The sequence below is a fragment of the Kogia breviceps genome, chromosome 14 (assembly GCF_026419965.1).
Source record: "Kogia breviceps isolate mKogBre1 chromosome 14, mKogBre1 haplotype 1, whole genome shotgun sequence".
Lineage (NCBI taxonomy): Eukaryota > Metazoa > Chordata > Mammalia > Artiodactyla > Physeteridae > Kogia > Kogia breviceps.
The window spans coordinates 68,244,679-68,265,182 of NC_081323.1; the positions used below are offsets into that span (position 1 = coordinate 68,244,679).

General features: G+C 43.2%; 1 protein-coding gene across 10 annotated transcripts in view; it reads left to right on the plus strand.

Moving 5' to 3' along the window:
* Window positions 1–20,504, plus strand: part of IQCK (IQ motif containing K) — a 159,352-nt gene that overhangs the window by 1,080 nt on the left and 137,768 nt on the right. For 6 of the 10 annotated variants that reach the window (XM_067012684.1, XM_067012681.1, XM_067012682.1 and 3 more), the window contains exons 2-5: window positions 8,693–8,757; window positions 10,797–10,926; window positions 11,856–11,953; window positions 12,292–12,384. In XM_067012684.1, the coding sequence (XP_066868785.1) occupies window positions 8,693–8,757; window positions 10,797–10,926; window positions 11,856–11,953; window positions 12,292–12,384 (386 nt within the window). The remainder of the gene's footprint in view (window positions 1–8,692; window positions 8,758–10,796; window positions 10,927–11,855; window positions 11,954–12,291; window positions 12,385–20,504) is intronic. The other 4 variants (XM_067012686.1, XM_067012687.1, XM_067012689.1 and 1 more) reach the window with 2 other exon arrangements.

A 20,504-nucleotide genomic window follows, 5' to 3' on the forward strand; every position in this document is an offset into this window, starting at 1 on the left:
GAAACTAAGATCCCACAAGCCCTGCAGTGTGGTCAAAAATAGATAAATAAAAATACTTTATTGCTAAAAAATGCTAACTATCATCTGAGCATTCAGTGGGTTGTAGTCTTTTTGCAATACTAATGTCAAACAGCACAGTTCACCATGACAAATGTAATAATAATGGAAAAGTTTGAAATATTTTGAGAATGTCCAAAATGTGACACAGACACAGAATGAGCAAATGCTGTTGGGAAAATGGCACTAATAGACTTGCTTGATGCGGGGTTGCCCCAAATCCTTCAATATGTAAAAAACTCAATACCTTCTAAGCGCAATAAAGTGATGCACAATAAAACAAGGTATACCTGTATTTTACTTACCCTCGGTAAAGTTAGCATAATAATGGCACCTATTTCAAGGTGTTAGGAGGATGCAGCTAAAGGGGCACTTCAGAAAGGGCTTAGCAAAGTGCCCGATTTACACCAAGAGCTCAGTGTATATTGCTCTTAATAAATAATGATGGGTATTTTTTTTCCTCCCTAAGATTGTAAACTCCTTGACGTCAGGAACTCAGATTTTTCATTCTTGTGGCTACCATCATTACTTCAACTGTCTGAAACCATGCTGTCCAATAGAACTTTCAAATATGGTAGCCACTAGCCACATATGGGTATTGAGCACCTGAAATGTGATTAATGCAATTTTGTAACTGAATTTTTTGTTTTACTTCTAATAAGTTCTAATAAACTTACACAGCAACATGTGGCTAGTGAACACTGTATTGGACAGTGCAGGCCAGTAAATGTTTGTTGAATGGAGGAAAGACTGAATGTACCAGTATATGGGACTAGGTAGAGGGAGAGAGAGCCATGAGTTGAGAGAAGTGGAAAATACAAAGGAAGAAGAGAATAATGGACTCAGAGTTGATAGATGCCCTGGAAGGCCATCTATTTCAACTCCTACCCAGTGCTTGAATTCCTTCTCCTGTATTGCATTATACCTAGAAAAACCTTTTTCATCTTGAATGTTCTCCTTGTAACTTCTACCCTTTGCTCCTTACCCTCCTGGTGCTGTGATCCAAGTTGCTAGTCACTCTACCATTATGAAAACACCCAGATAGAAGGTTGTTACTGTGGCTCTCTTTTCCCCAGAGCTTTCACTTCTCCAGGCCAAACAGCTCTTCATAATACAATTGACTAGTGGTGTTTTGTTGAGGAAGCTGCTCAACCTCATCTCTAAGAGGGGATAATCCTTGTACCTACCTCACAGGGCTGTTGTGAGGATGGAATAAGATAATGTATGCAAGGTGCTTGCACAGTGCCTGACATTTAGAAAGCGCTCAATAAATGTTCATTATTGTTGACAAAGAAACATGCTTTGCATTTGTTTTAGAATCATGGAGTTTATTTTTCTCAAACAGGCCTGTAGGGAGAAAGCAAAGACAAAGGGTTTTGTTCCTCTGAAAAGCAAGTGAATTGATGCCACTTACAAAGTGATAGAGTTACAAAATGAAGTTAATGAGGTCAAAGATGGTGAATTTATACACACAGGCACTGTAATGATTATTATAACCTGGATGATAGACCCAGTTTCTTAAAACAAACATTCTAACAAATGCAGTTTTCTATAACAAACATAGTAAATTCAGTTTCTCACAGCAAACATGAAAAACAGGCTTTGTAATAATCCTGTGTTTGAGGTTAAGTATTATATTCTTTTAGGATATTTCCATTTAAAAAGCAAATTATCACAGCAAACAGACCTATCAGAAACTCAATTTCAGGAAAATGAGATACAGAATAGGTATTATTAAGACCTTTATTCTACCTGGCTAGTGCTGTGTGTATGTGTGTGTGTGCGCACACGTGCGTGTGTATGATGACTTACTTGTGAACGTTCTTCAGTTTTCTCATCTTTCCAGTGGCAACTAACCCAGGGCTTTTTATTCTCAAAAGCACCTGTATTAGTATCAATAAACGTCTTTCCTGCCAGGGCTTCTAATTAAGCCTTGTAGTTGCTTATGACAATGATTTTTAACTATGGTTTTAACCAGGACTGATTCAAAGTATTTGGAGCTTACAGTCTTTTATTCTGATATTGCTGCTATTACTGCCATTGGCATCCTTATTATTGCCATTGGTTCATCACTCCAAACACTAGTCTCTGGCCTCAGCGCTCAGTGCTGTTGTGAAATCAGGTCCCTTCTTCCCACCTGCCAGATAACAACATGGTCCAGTTCTGAATCAATGCTTGTTCCCCAGCACAGCAGCTGAGCACAGCTGGAGAAAAGTGACACCAGGTGGCTCTCAGCAGTGCTTATCGGTCAGCATCCATAAGTGCCTTCTCCCTTTGCCTGCACCAACTGGTCCCAAGTTTTTACTCCACTCCCCTGACTTGGCGTGATACCACTTGGCAGATGGAGGAGGCATTCCCTGAGAATAGTCAGGCGATCAAGAGTGGGGAGGGGGCTTCCCTGGTGGCGCAGTGGTTGAGAGTCCGCCTGCCGATGCAGGGGACGCGGGTTCATGCCCTGGTCCAGGAAGATCCCACATGCCGCGGAGCGGCCGGGCCCGTGAGCCATGGCCGCTGAGCCTGTGCGTCCGGAGCCCGTGCTATGCAACGGGAGAGGCCACAACAGTGAGAGGCCCGCGTACCGCAAAAAAAAAAAAAAAAAGAGTGGGGAGGGAATCCTCCAGCTTCTTGATACCAACAAACACATTTGCATCTGCACATATGGAAGAAGTATTTATCCTGCTACCTGCACAGCTCAGCCCTGCATCTGTGCTTTGGTGCCGTCCTCTCGCTATACCAGGATCCTGCTCTATCACTCACCTCTCCAACATCTATAACTTCTCTACTGGCTTTTCCCTCTAAGCATCCTCTAGTCAGTCATCTTGGAGAAAACCTCTCCCTTGACGCCTGTCATCTAGCTCTTGTCTATCCCTTCTACCGTCTCTCGCCAAGCTTCTGAAAAGAACTCGTGTTTGCACCACTGTCATTCCCATTCCCTTATCAACCCATGAGCTCCTATTTCATGGCTCCAATGAAATCATTCTCATGCATGAATCATCATATCTACCAGTGCTGGGAGTTACTTTAAGTGCTGGACCAGGCATGACCCCAGGCACTGTTCTAAACACCAACAGTTACTCTCCATCATAAACTCCACTGCCCAGTCCAGAAATCAGATTCATCTTGCATACTTCCCTTTCACATTCCATGATCCCTGCGTTCATTCACCAATCCCTATAGATCCTACAGGCTCAACATCTCCTGTAACCCCCAGCTCCTCAGCCCCTAGTTCTCATGGCCCTCACCACTCCCTGTTTGGATTGCTGCTGTAGCTTTTTAGTTGGGGAAGGCTTCCTTCCAGACTGTCTTCTACAGGAACCTTTCTCAAATTCAAATCTGATCACAACATGCCATGACCTACAATGATTTTTACAGCTTTCATGGTAAACATAAACTTCTTTTTTTTTTTTAACATAAACTTCTTAGCTTAACACCTAAGCCCTTTAATGATTTGGTCTCTGTCTCTTTTTTTTAGATTCATCGCCTACCATTTGTCCAAATCATCCTAATGGCTAACATTTATTGAGCTGCCCTTTATGTGCCAGGCAGTGTGCTAGGTGCTTGCTTTTCCTCTTGTTTAAACCTCTCAGTAACTCGGTTTAAACAGATAAGGAAATTGAGGCCTAGAGATCTTAGGAAACTTGCCCAAAGTAGGTGGTAGAACCAGACTCCAACTCATGTGTGTGACACTCAAGTTCAAGCCCTTAAGCAACATAGCAGCGTGCTCCAAAGTGTAGACCTGGAACACCCACATCACAATATCCCAGATACTTGCTAAAGTGCAAATTCCTGTGGTGTAATGATTCACCCCCCTCCTTGGGGGTGAGTCCCTAAGCTCTGCATTTTAAATACACTCTCTAGGCAAGGGACAGGGTATAGTATCACTGTCCTGTGCTGTGTACCTTTAGCCATAAGAAACTATTCCTCCAGCACACCACACTGTTCCATTCCTCCGCACCTTTGCACAAGCTTTCCCTCTTACTGGAACATCTCTGCCTTCTCATCTTCATCTTTCAAGACTCAGCCCAAGCGGCCCCTCTTCTGGAAAGCCTTCTATTGTTCTGCACGCTGAGTTTGAAGCCCCTCCTCGGTGCTTCCTGAGTGCAGCCCTCTACGGCCTCACTTTCACATCTTATAACCACTGGCTCTTACTGTCCATCCCCTCACCAGGACACAAGCTCTTCTGCCTTCTTCATCTGTCCCCCCAGCACCTTGTACATCCCCTTGCCGTAGTATATGCTGGCTAAGTGTTCGTTAGTTTCACTTCCAGCCTCCATCTTCCTGGTTCATCCCTTTCCAATAGTCCACTGTTGGTGAACACTGCATTTTAATTGCTGTTTCATTTAGGAACATGTTCAGCTGCAAATCACAGAAAGCCCGACTCATAGTGGCCTGAGCAGTAAAGACATTTCATCACCTCACGTGCCTGGAGCATGGCGGTGGGGAGGTTCCAATTTGAACACAAGGGCTCTGTTCCCCCGACAGGGATACAGGTTCTTTCTGCTCTGCCTCTTACATAATGTTGCCTTTGTTGTATAAAATGAGCAACTAAGTTTACTTGTCCTTAGATTAATGTTCGTTTAAAATGCATATAACATTAAATTCACCTAACCAATTACAGGTTCTCACTGCTGCCCAAAAGTAGAGAGTTCCTGTGCAAACTTTCGTAAGCCAAAATGGCATAAAGTGAAGAAATGATTACCTTAGGACACATCTTGCTAAAGGATGCACAGAATAAATCGAGAAAAAGTACAGGTGTTCACAGACAGTTCAAAACTATGGTGGCGTGATGCTGAGAGGCCGAGTGTAGTTCCAGGGGAGGGAGCTTGGCAGTGCCACTCTACTGCTCGGAATACACACTTCCTCTGTAACAGTTCGCTGCAAAACAAACGCTGATCGCTCTTTTCACCTTTCACCTTTTCTGTTAAAGCAAAAATGCCTTTTGGATTTCTCTTGGTTACCGAAAACCGGTACTATAGTAGGTCTTTTGTAAAAGTGAAGTGCGTAAAGCAAACTTTCGAAGAGTAGGGGACACCTGGAATCCAGTTTACAAGCTTAGGTAACTAAAAGATTGTAAACATTTGTAAATTTAATATACTTGATTTTCTTAAGAATTTCTAATGCCAAACCAGCAAATTTTTCTTCAGTACTCTTTACAAACTTAATAAATTCATGCAAAATTATATGGCTTTCAATGTAAACAGCATCAGTCTGTAATCAATTATATGTTTTAAATTATATGTTTTGAAATCGTAAGGTGACAGTGACAAATTCTCAAATATGCCAGATTCTCTTAAATCTTACAGAGGCTTGAAATAAAAAACACATCAGATTGTCCTGAAGCAAATGTATTTTCCCATACTTCTACATAATCATATAACTGTATATCTTTTGTGGTTGTAGGATGAAAAAGTTTGTATATTTTCCATCAGATTTCTCCTTGGGAAAAATATAAATGGAAGATAAATCATAATTAAAGAAATATAAATAAAAGTAAAGTATCATTTTAAATATGTATGAGATCAGTTATACCCTAGAGAAACAGACAGACTTACTATTAGGAGTGTGAATTATTATAAACCTTTTGGAGGAAAATTTGGCAATTTGGCCCAAATTTTAAATTATGTTTTCCTTTGAAAGAACAATTCCACATCTAAGAGTTAATCCTACAAAAGGACCTCCTTTCTGATCAGTGATGTATGTATAAAGATGCTTACAACAGCATTGTTTGTAATAATGACAAATTGGAAGCAACCTAAAAGCCCACTAAGAGTACACTGGTTAAATAAATGAAGCACATCATATAGTAGCAGCATTGAACGAGCTCCATGATTCAGCACCTAGAATGGATTCTGGCACATAGTGGGCTCTCAATAAATATGGATGAATGAATTGATAAAGAGTCAAAAGTAACTTGCTGTAGTGTTTGTTTTGTTCATTCATTCATTCATTGCTTCATTCATTCAGCTTCTGACTTCCCTGGCGGTCCAAACGTGATTAAGACTCCACGCTTCCAATGCAGGGGACGTGGGTTCAATCCCTGGTCGGGCAACTAAGATCCCACGTGCTATTCAGCCAAAAAATTTAAATTAAAAAAAAAAAGTACATTCATTCAGCTTCATATTCTTTGGGAATGTGATGCTGACAAAAAGACCCACGTACATCCACACCCACCCCCCCAAAAAAACACAGTCTTTTAGAAGAGATACTCATTAATTTTTACAAATTTCAAATAAAGGTAAGACTTGATATGAGTTATGCAGAATAAGGACACAGTGTTATCAGGTTCTATGCTTGGATGATTTGACCTAGTCTAGGAGATCTAAAGTGAATGAATGTATTTGTGAATTATATACAAATGTTAGTAAATGCATTGAAAAAGTTTTGGTTGAATCTATGCCAATTCCAGCAATGGTTATGGGTTGTAATGGGATTAGGTATGACTTAGATTCTACATAAGTCATCTCTGTACTATTTGGAATTTTTCTCATAATAAGCATGTATTGCTTTTGTAATCAAAGCTATAAATGTATATGTATCTTAAATCCAAACGAATAGTTTTCACACCGCGTTGGTGATTTTCAGTGTGTTGGGGAAGAAGGTGAATTTACATTTTTGCTTGAGAGGAAAAAATAAAGTGGTAGAGCTAGAGTTGCTGTGGTGGGCAGAATTCTCAGATGGCCCCTGAGATTCCTGCCCCTAGTGCACATACCTCCCAGTTATCCAGTCAGAAACTAATTTAGGCACTGCTGTCAAAGGATTTTTCAGATATAATTAAAGTGTGTAATCAGTTGATTTTATTTTTTTTTCTAATTGAATCTGTAGGGTTTTTGTTTATTTGTTTTGTTTTTTGGCCACACTGTACAGCTTGTGGGATCTTAATTCCCCAACCAGGGATCGAACCCAGGACCCCAGCATTAGAAGCTCAGAGTCCTAACCACTGGACTACCAGGGAATTCCCTCAATTGACTTTAAATTAAGAAGATTATTGTAGGTGGGCCTGACCTAATCAGGTGAGCCCTTAAAAGAAGTCAGAGAGATTCAAGCAGAAGAGACTACTGTTGCTTTGCAGTAGCAAATATCCAAGAGTGAGCTGCCTGGACCTGAGGACAGCCAGCCTCTTGGTGCTGAGAGCAGTCCCCATAACAACCCAAAAGAAAATGGGGACCTCAGAGCTACATCCACAAGAAAGTGAATCCCGCCAACAATCTGTGAACTTGGAAGAAGACCCCAGCCATCAGATGAGATCACGGCCATGGCCAACACGTTGATTTCAGCTTGATGAGACCCTGACCCATACCCAGACTCCTGACCCTTGGGAACTGTGAGATCATAAATTTGTGTTAAGTTGCTAAGTTTGTGGTAATTTGTTACACAGCACTAGAAACCTATTGTAGCTAGTATTGGGAATCAAAATTGCTTAAAACCTGCATCCTGACATACTAGTTCCCAACCTGATACCTAGGAATTGAAAAAAAAGTTGAGAATTGCTCTGCCACCTGATAGGGAACTAGGTAATGGAATAAAACTTGCCTGCAGTACAAATGCATCAACCCCATCTCACCCAGAAACTTCTTCCCTCATCACTGCAAAGCAACTATGCAATTGCCTTTGAAACATTGACCTTTCTGGAAATATTTTTACCAGTCTTTCCCTTAGGGGTGTAACCAATATAGTCATGGGCATTTTCTGTCTCTCTCTCAGCAATAGTTGTTGTTACGCTGTAGAACTTATGTGGAATATTCTTTGCATTAAGCTCCCCAGCAGGTTGACAGTGATCAGTCTTGAAACCTGGCAATTGTTCTCCAACTCATTGCATGTTAGAATCAGCTGGAGGACTTAAAAAATATTGATTCCCAGCCTCTTGCCCCAGACCTATTGAATCAAAATTTCTGGGGTTGGGCCAAGACATTAGCATTTTCAAAAATCTCCCGGGTGATTATAATGTACAGCCAAGATGGAAACTTACTGGAGCTTATAGTAGAACCTCTCCAATTTTAATTGCATGCAGGTTACCTGGGGGTCTCGTTAAAATGCAGATTCAGATTCAGCAGATCTGGGGTGGGGCTTGAGATGTTGCACTTCTAACTCCCCAGGGATGGCGATGTTGCTGGTCCGTGGGCAATGCTTCGACTAGCTAGGGTTTACGGGATTGCTTTTCCAGCTGTATACCCCAATCTGGCAGCCTTAACTTCACGCCCATCCCCATGTCTGCCTGAGATGGCTCATCTTGCCTCTGTCTCTTTTATTCTGTGCCCCTATACGTAACGTTCTCCTCTTCATCTTTTTCTCCCCTCTCCTTCCTGTGTGCTATTGGTGTCTTCCCTTAACCACCCTCCTCATTTTCTTCCTCTTTTTATCCCTTGTAGTTATCATAATTTGGTGGACAACATCTAAATCTACCTTCTTGGAAAGAGTCTCAAACTCTTACATAAAGCCTGGAGTCTTTAATGCAAGAGAAGCATCATCTCTTACCCATTTAAAATAAACACCCTGTAATGGCCAATTGTTTTTGCATTTTTGAAAACCACCAACCAAAATAAAATTTAAGGATATTTTATTCAGAGGAAAGGGAATTTTCCACAAGCTGTAATGAAGTATGGAATTGAGGGGTTTTTTTTCCCTCCACTCCCTTCAGAGTATGAAGCTGAGCTGCCTCCCCTTCCAGAAGGATATAAAGTCAAACAAGAAGCTGTGGTTACTGTGAGTATCACCCAGGCCCCAATCTAACTGAAAGGTTCTTACACGAAAACAGCACTGATGGCTGGTGAGCATTAGACAGTGTCATGAATCAGGGAGGGGGAAAGGAAAGGCATTGGAATCAGAAACAGGGCCAGTCATACCTCTGCTGCTAATAATGTGACTTAAAGGGCATCACACAACCACTGAGCCTCAGTTTCTGCCTCTGTTAAATGGAGCAGATAATCCTTGACTAACTAACTCACAGGGCCTTTGTAGGGCTCAAATGAGATCCTAGATGAGGAAGGCCTTTGCAATGGATTCAACATCATGTCCATGTTGGGGACAGTTTTGCAGATGGCAGATTTCTTTTTGCATAGCTGGGTGGGCTAAGACTGTACTAAGGAAGGAGAGAGGGCCAAGGACAAGGCAGCCAGGAATGGAGGCCCTAAGGCAGTATGCTTGGAGTAAAATAGGGACTTAATGGAGTTTAAAATAAAAGGTAAGGCTCTGAGAAATGAAGGGACTTGAGCAGGGTCACAGGGATGGGACAAAAACCTAAGTCACTAGACTTCAATATGTCACTGCAGCTGCCCCCATTAGAGATTCTGTGTTTGAGAACTTCCTTGGCCTGTGATTGTTCCTTTTTCATAGCATCCTGTTCTTGCTTTATGAATGCAATGCTTTCTCAAATTTCTTTGCAGATACTAATTACAGTTCTCTCCCTTGAATTATTTTTGCTTCTTCAGGGTCAGTTGTTCTTTATAGATCTTGATCTTTGTCTTTTATGCTGTTGATGTTCTTCATCTATGTAGAAAGTTTTGATTATTTATTCAAAGTTTAAAATGCAGGCCTGAGTGGATATTTCTACATAGTTGGTATAGTTTTCTTCTACTGTCATACATGTTGGTTTGTTTCTGGATGGGTCTCTTCCATGAATAGAAACACTGACTGGGAGCTCATGGGGAGTGATTGTCCACTGGAGGACTTTTCTTCAGGGTCAGCAGACAGGGACTCCCTATTTTGGGACTGGGCTGGGAGCCTCCAAATCAATGTTGAGGTTTTTTTTTTTTTTCTCTTGACTGCCAAAATGGCACCCTGAGTAGTTCTACTCCTTCCCAGCTGTTTGTTTAATTTGTTTACAGAAGATTCATTGGAAAGGAGGGAGAGCAGGATATAAAAGGCTACTGTGAATGCCAAAGGGGGCAGAAGCAGGAGTAGGGAGGATGGGGCAGCAGGCCAAGGGGTCCCCAGCCAGATTTTCACTTAACCCCTCCTGTATATTGTTTCCTTTCTCATTCCCACACTCTGAGGAACTGAACCTCTGAAGCCCTTTGGAATTCTGGTGGGAACGTGGATTCTCGTCTCCTGGGAGCAGTTTCCTCCTGTGGATTCTGACCTGCCGCTCCTCATCTGACAACAGGCTTTATTCTGTTTTCTTTTGTAAATTTATTTATTTATTTATTTATCTTTGGCTGCATTGGGTCTTTGTTGCTGCGTCCAGGCTTTCTCTAGTTGCAGCGAGCAGGGGCTACTCTTTGCTGTGGTGTGCGGGCTTCTCATTGCGGTGGCTTCTCTTGTTGTGGAGGACGGGCTCTAGGCATGCAGGCTTCAGTAGTTGTGGCACACGGGCTCAGTAGTTGTGGCACATGGGCTCAGTAGTTGTGGCTGGCAGTCTCTAGAGCGCAGGCTCAGTAGTTGCGGCGCACAGGCTTAGTTGATCCGTGGCATGTGGGATCTTCCTGGACCAGGGCTTGAACCCATGTCCCCGGGATTGGCAGGCAGATTCTTAACCACTGCGCCACCAGGGAAGCCCTATTCTGTTTCTTTTGGAAATGTCTGGAGATCTCTCATCCACTGACAGCCCTCTCAGTCTTTGTTATGGGTTTATTCCTTGGTTGTCCTTTATAGGTGTCTTGGGAGAGAAGAGAAAGAAAGATTTGTGCTCAGTATGCCCCCTTGAACCTAAATTCCGACACAGACTTTTATTTTTGTTATATTGTAAAAGAAAATACAATGATTTAAACTACATGAATTGATTTCCCTCCCCACCGCCACCCTAGGCGTCGCCATCAGAGGAAAGGGTTTTCTACGGCTTCAACACAGAACACCTTCACCCAGCTGCTCTTTTAGCTGTGGTCCCACAAGTATCCTGTCCTCAAGCTAAACGGGAAACAATCGACCCAAAAACATGTACGTAAGGAAGTGCGATCTCAGCTCTATCGTTCAGGACTTGTAACATTGCAAAACCATGGGGTGGGGACAGGGTGGATAGATAGACCTCAGGGAGACCAAGTAATAAGAAAGAATGTGTTCTTGTTTTAATTTTTATTTTTAAGAGAAGTAGCCTTTATTCCACTGATGTATCTTTTTTTTGAATTTTTGAATTTTATTTTATTTTTGTATACAGCAGGTTCCTATTAGTTATCTATTTTATACATATTAGTGTATATATGTCAATCCCAATCTCCCAATTCATCACACCCGCCCTCCCGCTTTCCCCCCTTGGGGTCCACTGATGTATCTTTAAGGTTGAAAAGGAAGAAAGATGATCAATAACAAGCATACTTAAGGTCTACATTACATACAAAGGGGGAAAATGTAAAGAGTAAAAGAAAATATCATGCTGTCTTGCTTTGTGTGTGGAAGCCAGAGAGGCAGGCGTCCTCGTCTTCCTCCCTGAGTCCCTGTTCCTCGCCCTCCCTGGTGCCAGGCCCTCTCCCGCTGGCTTGTTCTGTTCCCTCCGCTAGTGGGCTTTGGGCTTTGGTAACCACTATCACTGCACCCTTAGGTCCTTGTACCTCCGCCCCGTTCTCCTCTGACCTCAGTTCCTACCACACTCCCCTTGCGTATTTCCCTCCAGCTACACCGGCCTCCTGGCTGTGCCTGTGGCCCCAGCCCCGTGTGGGACCCCGTCTACAGCCCCACCAGACTACAGAGGCTCAGAGAGAGATTTTAAGTTTCGTCGGTAGTCAGCCCAACTCAGCAGTCTAGAGTAAGATATAACATTTATGGTCATGTTGTTTAATGGAGAATACCTTTTTTTGTTCAGAAGCAAATGTTTCTCCCAAATTAACTTGAGCCATTTTGGATTTTCGGTGGGAATTTTTTGTTTGTTTTAGGTTCCCCCAGAGAATATTTGGAAACATTCATCTTTCCAGTTCTGCTTCCTGGAATGGCTAGCCTGCTTCACCAAGCAAAGAAAGAAAAATGTTTTGAGGTCAGTTGTTTTGTATCTTTATTCCTAAATGCTCAGTAATTCATTTTTATCAGGTGGTAGCTCATTATCTTAGTACCATCAAGTGGCTGTTTTCAAAACGATCCCTTTGGGAGGGAAAGCCTTGTTTCAGTCACTTAGCCAACTCCGGCCGGGACATCTAGTTGTGCACACACACGCACTGCCATCTGTCTGGCCGCCTGGCCCTGGGGAGGTTTTCTGCCTCGCTTGGCCTCCCTGCCTGCCCTTCTCCTGGGCAATTGGCATCTGCCAGGTTTCTTGCATCTTGCTGCTCCCGTTATGACATGCACAGATTATAGCTCTCCTTCCCTCTTACCCAGCTCCGGATTGACCTTCCCACCTCGGGCCTCTCCCTACTCCACTTCATGCCAAATGCCACGAATGTAATTGCTTCAGGAGAGGCCTGGCCCATGGTGAGTGCTCGGTGACTGGTCATTATCATACTGCAGCTAGTTATCTGTGTGAATCGAGTTCCGGTCCTGGTGCACCGCCATGTGAATACCCCAGAGGCTCCCTCTTTTCTGCATTTGGCAGTATACATCGGGTGTGTGTCTTCCCTGCACAGTACTAGAATTTTGGATGACCTATACGCAGAGAGTAAAATAGCAACAACATTTCACGTTGACCAAGTGCTTGCTCTGCTGGGTGCTTTGCTTAGGACTTTATCATCACTTCCAACAGTCCTGTGAGGTTCCTCTTGATTCATATTGTCTGCATTTTGCAGATGAGAAAACGGACGAAGGGATAGATTCAGAAAGGTGATCAAGGGTGAATGGCAGGGCTAGGATTCAAATCCACATTAAATGATTCAAAATGATCTTTTAAAAAGTTGGCCGTAACTACAGTGCAAACCCCAATTTGTTTGACACATGTCTTTAAAGCATTCACAGGTAATGGTGTCACCTGCTTGGTTGCCCTTCAGCACAGGATCTCTCTGTGAGAATAGGATACTGTCCTGATGCTTTTATATACTGAAGAGACAACGTTTTCACGTGCTCTAGCAAACACTCAACTTTCCTTTAGCGCTGCCTTGACGTTATACTGACCCTCCTGTCTCTTAGTCACCCCACTTTATACCTCCCCCTAATTCACTGCCACTGATCCATTCAGCATAACATTCTTTCTGACAGGCCTCACCGTGACAGTTGTTTCTTTAGTAGAAGCAGAAACGAATTATGAGACGTTGATCTGAAACCAGGCAGCACGCCTGTGAAGGAGGTGTTTAGGGTACACTGCTGGGCCATGGTACACTGTCTGAGAACCGTGGATCCACATAAGGATTCCAAGACCCCTCAGCCTGGCCTTCACGGCCCTCTGCAGTCTTTTTCCTCCTTCCTTAGAAGGACATCTCTCTCTGTTCTCCTTCCTGGGTGATACCCTCCAGCAGATAGAACCACTTGGAGGTCCCTGTACCTGCCCCACACTTCACGGCTTCTGTGCATATGTTCCTTCATTTTTTTTTTTTTTTTTAAGAAAAAAATCCTTGAGTTCTTCTCTGCATATTTAAGTTCTATTTGTTTTTTCTTCTTCTTTTTTTTTTTTTTTTTTTTTTGTGGTACGCGGGCCTCTCACTGTTGTGGCCTCTCCCATTGCGGAGCACAGGCTCTGGATGCGCAGGCTCAGCGGCCGTGGCTCACGGGCCCAGCCGCTCCGCGGCACATGAGATCTTCCCGGACCGGGGCGCGAACCCGTGTCCCCTGCATCGGCAGGCGGACTCTCAACCACTGCGCCACCGGGGAAGCCCTCTATTTGTTTTTTCAAACTCAGCTCTGTGGCTTCTCTTTCAGGCCTACTCTTCCCAAACTGGAAGCAACTGAACCCAGCCCTCAGATTTCAGAGTATTTCATCTATTCTTCTAGTGGCAAATTAAGACATCCTTAATTAAGACATTCTTGACCCACAGATACACTTCATTTTCTACATGTCTGTCTCCCCCAGTATTTTAAGTTCCTTGAGGACAGATTCTCTGATTTATTTTTGTATCTCTATTCAGTGCCTAGTATATTCTACCCAGTACCTAGCCCCTGGTGAATGCATAGTTGGCCCTCAATAAATGAGTGCACAGTTGGACATCAGGGGAGCACCACCCCACCTCTCCTTGACCAAAACCCAGCTTTCTTCTACCTAGGAAGGCTGTTCTCTTGGGCTCATCCCTGGAGGGACGCCATGAAGGGGGTTGAGAGAAGAAGACATCCATATATTTCATGAGTTAGTTAATGTAAGAGAGCAGTGGGTGGCAAATTCCACTGCCTAACCCTCCTTATCTATTAATTATGCAGTTAACTAATAAATTGGGCTTTGGTTTATGGCATATTGATTAAGAACGCATCTCTGGAGTCAGGGTTACCTGGTTTTGACATCTCCCTCCACCCCAACTGCCTGTACAGCCTTGGGCAAGTTATCTCATCTTTCTGAGCTACCATCTTTTCCTTGTGTATAAAATGAAGATGATCATAGCACCTGCTCATGGTGTTACTGAGCCAGGATCATTTGCCTGATGCACAGCAAGCCAAATACTAAGACACTGAGGTTTGCAGCAGAGAAAGGGTTTATTCACCGGGCAGCCAAGTGAGGAGCTGGGATAACAAGTCTCAGGTCCACATCCCCAAAGGCAAGGGGCTTGGGATATTTATGGGTGAAGAGTATAGCGCCCAAGGTCCAGGGGAAGGTGATTGGAGGCAGGAAAAGGGTGAGGTAATCACTGCTCTGCACGAGTATATCTGAGTTACATGCTTCTTTCTTCATGGGATGCATGTTCAGAAAATAGAGGTGCTAGCATGATCTGAGGGTGGAGTTTTTGGCTCTCTGACGTCACAAGGTCATTCATCGGACAACTGTGTAGGCCCAGTTTTAGGGTCGGTGGTCCCAACCAGTTTTAGCCTGCTTGAACTGGACAAGAGCTGACTCCAAGTTTCTGAAAAACAGCTTAAGCCACCGTTACTATAGCAACCCATACGTCAGAGGTGTTATCTATAGGAGGCAGTTACGGAGTCTTGTGATGTATTATCTAGGCTACATGAAGCTTGGAGGGTATGCAATTTGCAAAAATAATTAAGGCATACTTGATCAGTGAAAGCAGGTTATAAGCAGAGGGGCTTTTAACAAGCAGTTCCCTTATCTGCTCAAGACAAGCTCAAGAATTTCTGTTAGCCACCAGTTTCGGTTAACCCTATGGGGCACAGTTTCAATGGGATTATCATGCTGATGAAATGAGGTAGCCCATACAAAGTACTTAGGGCAGTCCCTGGAATGTAGGAAGAACTCAGTAAATGTTAACTTATTATTTTTTGTTGTTGTTGTTAACTTATTATTGATCAATAGTATTACTGGGCTGCAGGTTCTCCCCAGGTAGGGTGGGTTACACCCATGACCTGAGTGGGCTTGCTCTTGTTCCTTGGCTACCCAGATGCCTTATTCAGCACTTGGTCCCCTCTCCCCCCCAAACATCTGATTGCACAAGGACTTCATGAAGAAGGTTTATTTTGCTGATACTTTCATAAGGAGGTGGGAAGAGGGCTTTGTTGGCATCTATCAAGCAATACTTCATTAATTCTCTCTAGAACCACGTCTGTCCTCTCCAGCCACCTCCTCCCACACAGCCTCTCCAGACCCCTTTTGGGTCCTGAACAGTTCAGCTCTGGCTCTCAGCCTGCACAGCCCACTCAGCAAAGAAAAGTGCAGCATTCGGCTTACCCTTCCTTCCTCAAAATGCAATTCATCCGCCATTCATAGCTTTTGGTGGGTGGGAGTGGTGGTAGGGGGCTTCACACCTCTCACCCCAACAAAGACAGAATCACAAGGTTTTCTTCATATTGCTCTGGCAGAAATTCTTAGTTTTGAGACACAGGCCTGGTGAATTCAAATCTGGGAAACCTTAATCCTGCTATATTCTCCTGACATTCTGGTACAGACCAGTTGTTCTGATTGAACCAGAAAAAACCACAATGATCAGATCCCCATTTTCATTCACATGAGAAGCTGCTCTGCTGACGGGGACTATAAACAGAAAAAGCTGTCCATCCAGGTCATGGCGGTCCCCTCACTTGTGGTTTGACTGCTGCTATCATAATAGTTAGTGATCGTGTTAATGGTCAGAGAAGCTATCTCAGTGGTTAGTTGTCTGCTGTGTGTCATCACTGGTCAAATTGCTTTATACGCATCATCACATTTCACCCTTACGACCAACCTCTAAGCCAGATCCCCTTTGCCATCAACCGCTTTTTACAGAGGAGGTCCCTGGAACTCAGAGACGTTGAGCATTACCTCAGACCACTCAGCTAGTGAGCAGTGGAGCAGGTCTTCAACCAAGGTCCAGATGCTCTGAGAGCCTGTGCTTTCATCCCTCTCAAAAAATGGGGCTTGGAGGCTGTCCTCTAAATAGCTCCAGGAAATACAAATTTTTTTCATTTGTAGTTCTTTTCTGGAGAACAGATTGCTACTTGCCTTAAGTTATAAAATCTAAACTGCTTCTATTCTTGTGTATTTTTCATTTGCTCATTTGGCTTCCCCTGACGACTTAATTCTTGTCCCCCATTCGTAACTGAGCTTCCCCTCCTCTGTGTGGTGTTAAACAGGGCAAGGTGTGGCCAGATGGAATGGTAGTGAGGCTGGGGGCCAGAGAGCAGAGCCCTTGGCCTGACCCTGTATGTGTCAGATGGCCTTCCCTCTCTGGCTTCAGGTCCTGCTGCTAAATGAGAGAGACCAGACAATCCTGCAAGTTATATTTCAAGGATCTTTGTTTTTAATCCTGCTGTTGGCCAAAGTATATTCAGTGTACCCTGCCTTTTATTAGCTTGATCAAAGGATGGAATGCAGTGATTAAACAATGAAATGAGAGCACAATGGAATAAGCTTTGTTTGGATATGTGTGAGAATATCTGCAAACAGATTAAGCCACCCAAGTTCAGTTCCTTTCAACAAACATTTATTAAGCCCTACTATGTGCTGATCATGGGGCCAGGCCCTGGGGACCCAGAGAGGACAAGTCTGGCCCTGCCCTTAAGGAAACCACGGATGAGTAGCAAAGCCCTCGGTAGCTGAAAGATAAAGGTAGCTTTTATTTTCTTCCCCTTTGTATCTGTTCTCTTTTGCTCCTCCAAAAGAAGAATGAATATGGAGCAACAGCGAGCGTGGATCTGGTGCTAGACATTCACTTCTAGACCTTAAGGCAGCTATATTCACTTGTGTAGCCTTTATTCTAATTTATTCAACTGTTATTCTTCTAATTTATACAAAAATCAGCTAAAAGGACAGTAATTAAGATTTTACATTGAGGGTTGCATGTCTAATTTTTGCCCATAAATAATTTTGTAACGAGGGGGCTAGAAACAGTTTCCAGCCTCCAGGCAATAATAAAATGCTTTTAAAGAATCAGAGAAATTTCTATTTGTATTAGAGAGTAATGAGGCATCCTTGTGCCAACTCATACTTCATCTTTGACATCCCACGGATGAGCTGCCACTGGGACTAAATGAAAACAGATGAAACTTCAAATGCTGCAGGTGCTTGAATGGAGCATTAGACTTTCAATGCTATAATGAATGATCAAAGGATGTAAAAAAAAAAGTGAGTTTTTAAAACTGATAACTTGCAAGAATTGATAAACTTTACAGGCAGCTAGACACCCTGGAGTCCTGTGTGATCACTTCCTTGCAGTGTGACCCTATGTAATCTGTGAGTAATCCTCAACTACTAAAGGGATGACAGGTGCTCTCGTTACCAGGAGGATGACTCACTGAAGGATGCTCACAAGCACCTTCGAATGTTACCTTCCTGCCCCGCCTTCTCTTCAGTCTTTACCTGGAAGTTCAGTATTTGGATGCTTCAAATAGGCAAGATGGGTGAATTATCATTACTTCTTTCATTCCCTGATTCAGGATTTTAGGATTTCTTAATTAAATTTTATTCCCTCCCCACCTCCTCCCCCCCCGCCCCCGACATCACATAGTCTTTTGTGGGTTATTTTTGCTGGCTTAAAAATTACATTATTGCCATCTCAACATTTGTCAGACCCAAGTGGAGCTCCTCTTATCCAGATCTGCACAACAGATTTGCATTTTCTTGATTCAGCTCTTCCTCACATCCTGTCATCGGGAATAGATGCTTAAACTGAATGATAACCAGCCTCCAGCCAAAATTACATAACGGGAGCCTTCTTATCTGTCACCCACAATTGAACTTGCATCCAAATGGCTCTTGAACAGCAGCATAATTCATTGTTAATTAGGGCCATTCAAATTATATCTTGAAACAGCATTTATATTAGGTCACTTAAGAATAATTGCTGATTTGTATTTTGCCCTTAAAATGCTGACTTCTAGTTATTTTTTCGTGCTTTCCTCATTTTCTGTTTTGTCCTGTGATATTGTTCCAGCAGTACCTGGAACGTAGTAAGGACCCACTAATAGTTGTGGGATGAATAAATGAATATGATTCTGCAAAAGTCAGAGCCTGCTTTTAAGATCATAATTAAGTTACAGGAGCACATAGCTGTTACATGCAAGAGGTCATTTACTGATTGTACCTGCACTGTCTAGATTTATTACTTCCAGAGGTAGGTAGACCATGGGGAGGCTGTCCAGATCTGTCGGGTCCCCTGGAGCTAGAGCGGAGGAAGGAACAAATCGTCGAAAACTGAAGGAGCCTCACAGCCAGTGGAGAGCCAGAGAGTTGAAAAAGAGGCTGGAATTCAAGAATAGTAGTTTCTAGCATATTTAGAGCCTGTACTTTGTGCCAGACATTGTTCTAAGCACTTTAGCTGCAGAAACCCATTTAACACTCCCAAGGGTCCTCTGACGTGGGTGCTATTCTTGCTGTCTTACAGATGAGGGCCGTGCGGTACCAGGGTTAATCAACAAGCCAGGTACACAGCTAGTAAGTGGCAGAGCCAAGAGTCAAACGAGCAGCCTGTTTCCTGAGTCTAGGAATTTAACCACCGGACCATGCTGACGGCAGGTCTAATGGCTTTCAAAAGCAGAGGCTAGATTTGGATAGGAAAGATGATCTGGGGATTTCCCTAGTGGTCCAGTGGCAAAAACTCTGTACTCCCAATGCAGGGGGCCCAGGTTTGATCCCTGGTCAGGGAACAAGATCCCACATGCAGCAACTAAAGATTCCACATGCCACAACTAAGACCTGGCACAGTCAAATGAATAAATAAATATTTTTTAAAAAAGAAAAAGAAAGATGATCTGGAGGCTGTAGAGAAGAGGACTAAGATGCTAGGCAGGCCTGGGGCAGACACCTCGTGGGGCAGAGCCTTTCATTAGATTGTCCTGTGAACACCAGGACACCTCAAGGAAAACCAGAGAGAGAGGCGACACCTCATGACTAGGCCATAGAGCATGTGGTCAGTTACTCACACGCCTGGTGTGTGTGTGGGTGTGTGTGTGTCTACGTAAATGAGGAGGTCTGTGGTACATGGTCCAGTGGTTCAGAACCTGGCCTATGGAATCAAACAGACTCTGCCCGGGACAGAGTGTGCAAGCTTGATGATTTTGATTTCGAGTCATAATAACCCAATTTTTTTTTTTTTTTTTTTTTTTTTTTTTTTTGGTACGTGGGCCTCCCACTGCTGTGGCCCCTCCTGTTGCGGGGCACAGGCTCCAGATGCGCAGGCTCAGCGGCCATGGCTCACGGGCCCAGCCGCTCTGCGGCATGCAGGATCCTCCGGGACCGGGGCACGAACCCGTGTCCCCTGCATCGGCAGGCGGACTCTCAACCACTGCGCCACCAGGGAAGCCCCCGAATTTTTTATATATGCCATTTTAGATATTATGAATTAGACTGATGAATTTCATAGCCAAATAGTTTGCTTGTCGTTAGATATTTAAATCTTTCAAATGCTCAGAATAAAATTCAGATTATTTAATAACCAGATATTTTTCTATTACTTAATTTTTAGAGAATACAATTGGAGGACTAAACCATAAATATATGATTTCCGTGAGTTACGTCAGCCTTAGAAGTAAATGAAGACTCTGCTCATTTCATGATATGAATTCAGCAAGTGAAATAGATTTCTTTAATCCTTTCCCAGATGGTTGTTTTCAACTATGTGTAAAAAGGTCTTAGAGAAAATTTAAGTGGCATCTGTGGGGCATTACACTGACCACCTATAAATAAAGTCGATGAGCCTCTTAGTTTTGCTGTGAAATTATCTGGGTGCTAGCACTGGTTTATATGTTGTTAAACAACTATACTCTGTGAAAGATAATGACTGGAAATGGTTAGTTTGTACAAAGAGCTGGTAGAAGCATAACTGTGGGCCGATAATAGATATCGTACAGGCATTTCCCGAATGTAATAGTATCCAAATTGTTAGCCAATAGATGAAAAATCACATGTAAGTTGGGGGAGAGATGACACTTTTGGAGCCTTTGCTCTCCTATATTATATTTCAGTATTTCAGTAGTATTTGAAAATTTTAAAATAATAATGAATTATTTTTATAATCAGAAAAAAGAGAAGTTATAAATAAATAACAATTCCCAGCCCATCTATTTGACCTTGCTGCCCTGTCTAGGTGATTTTC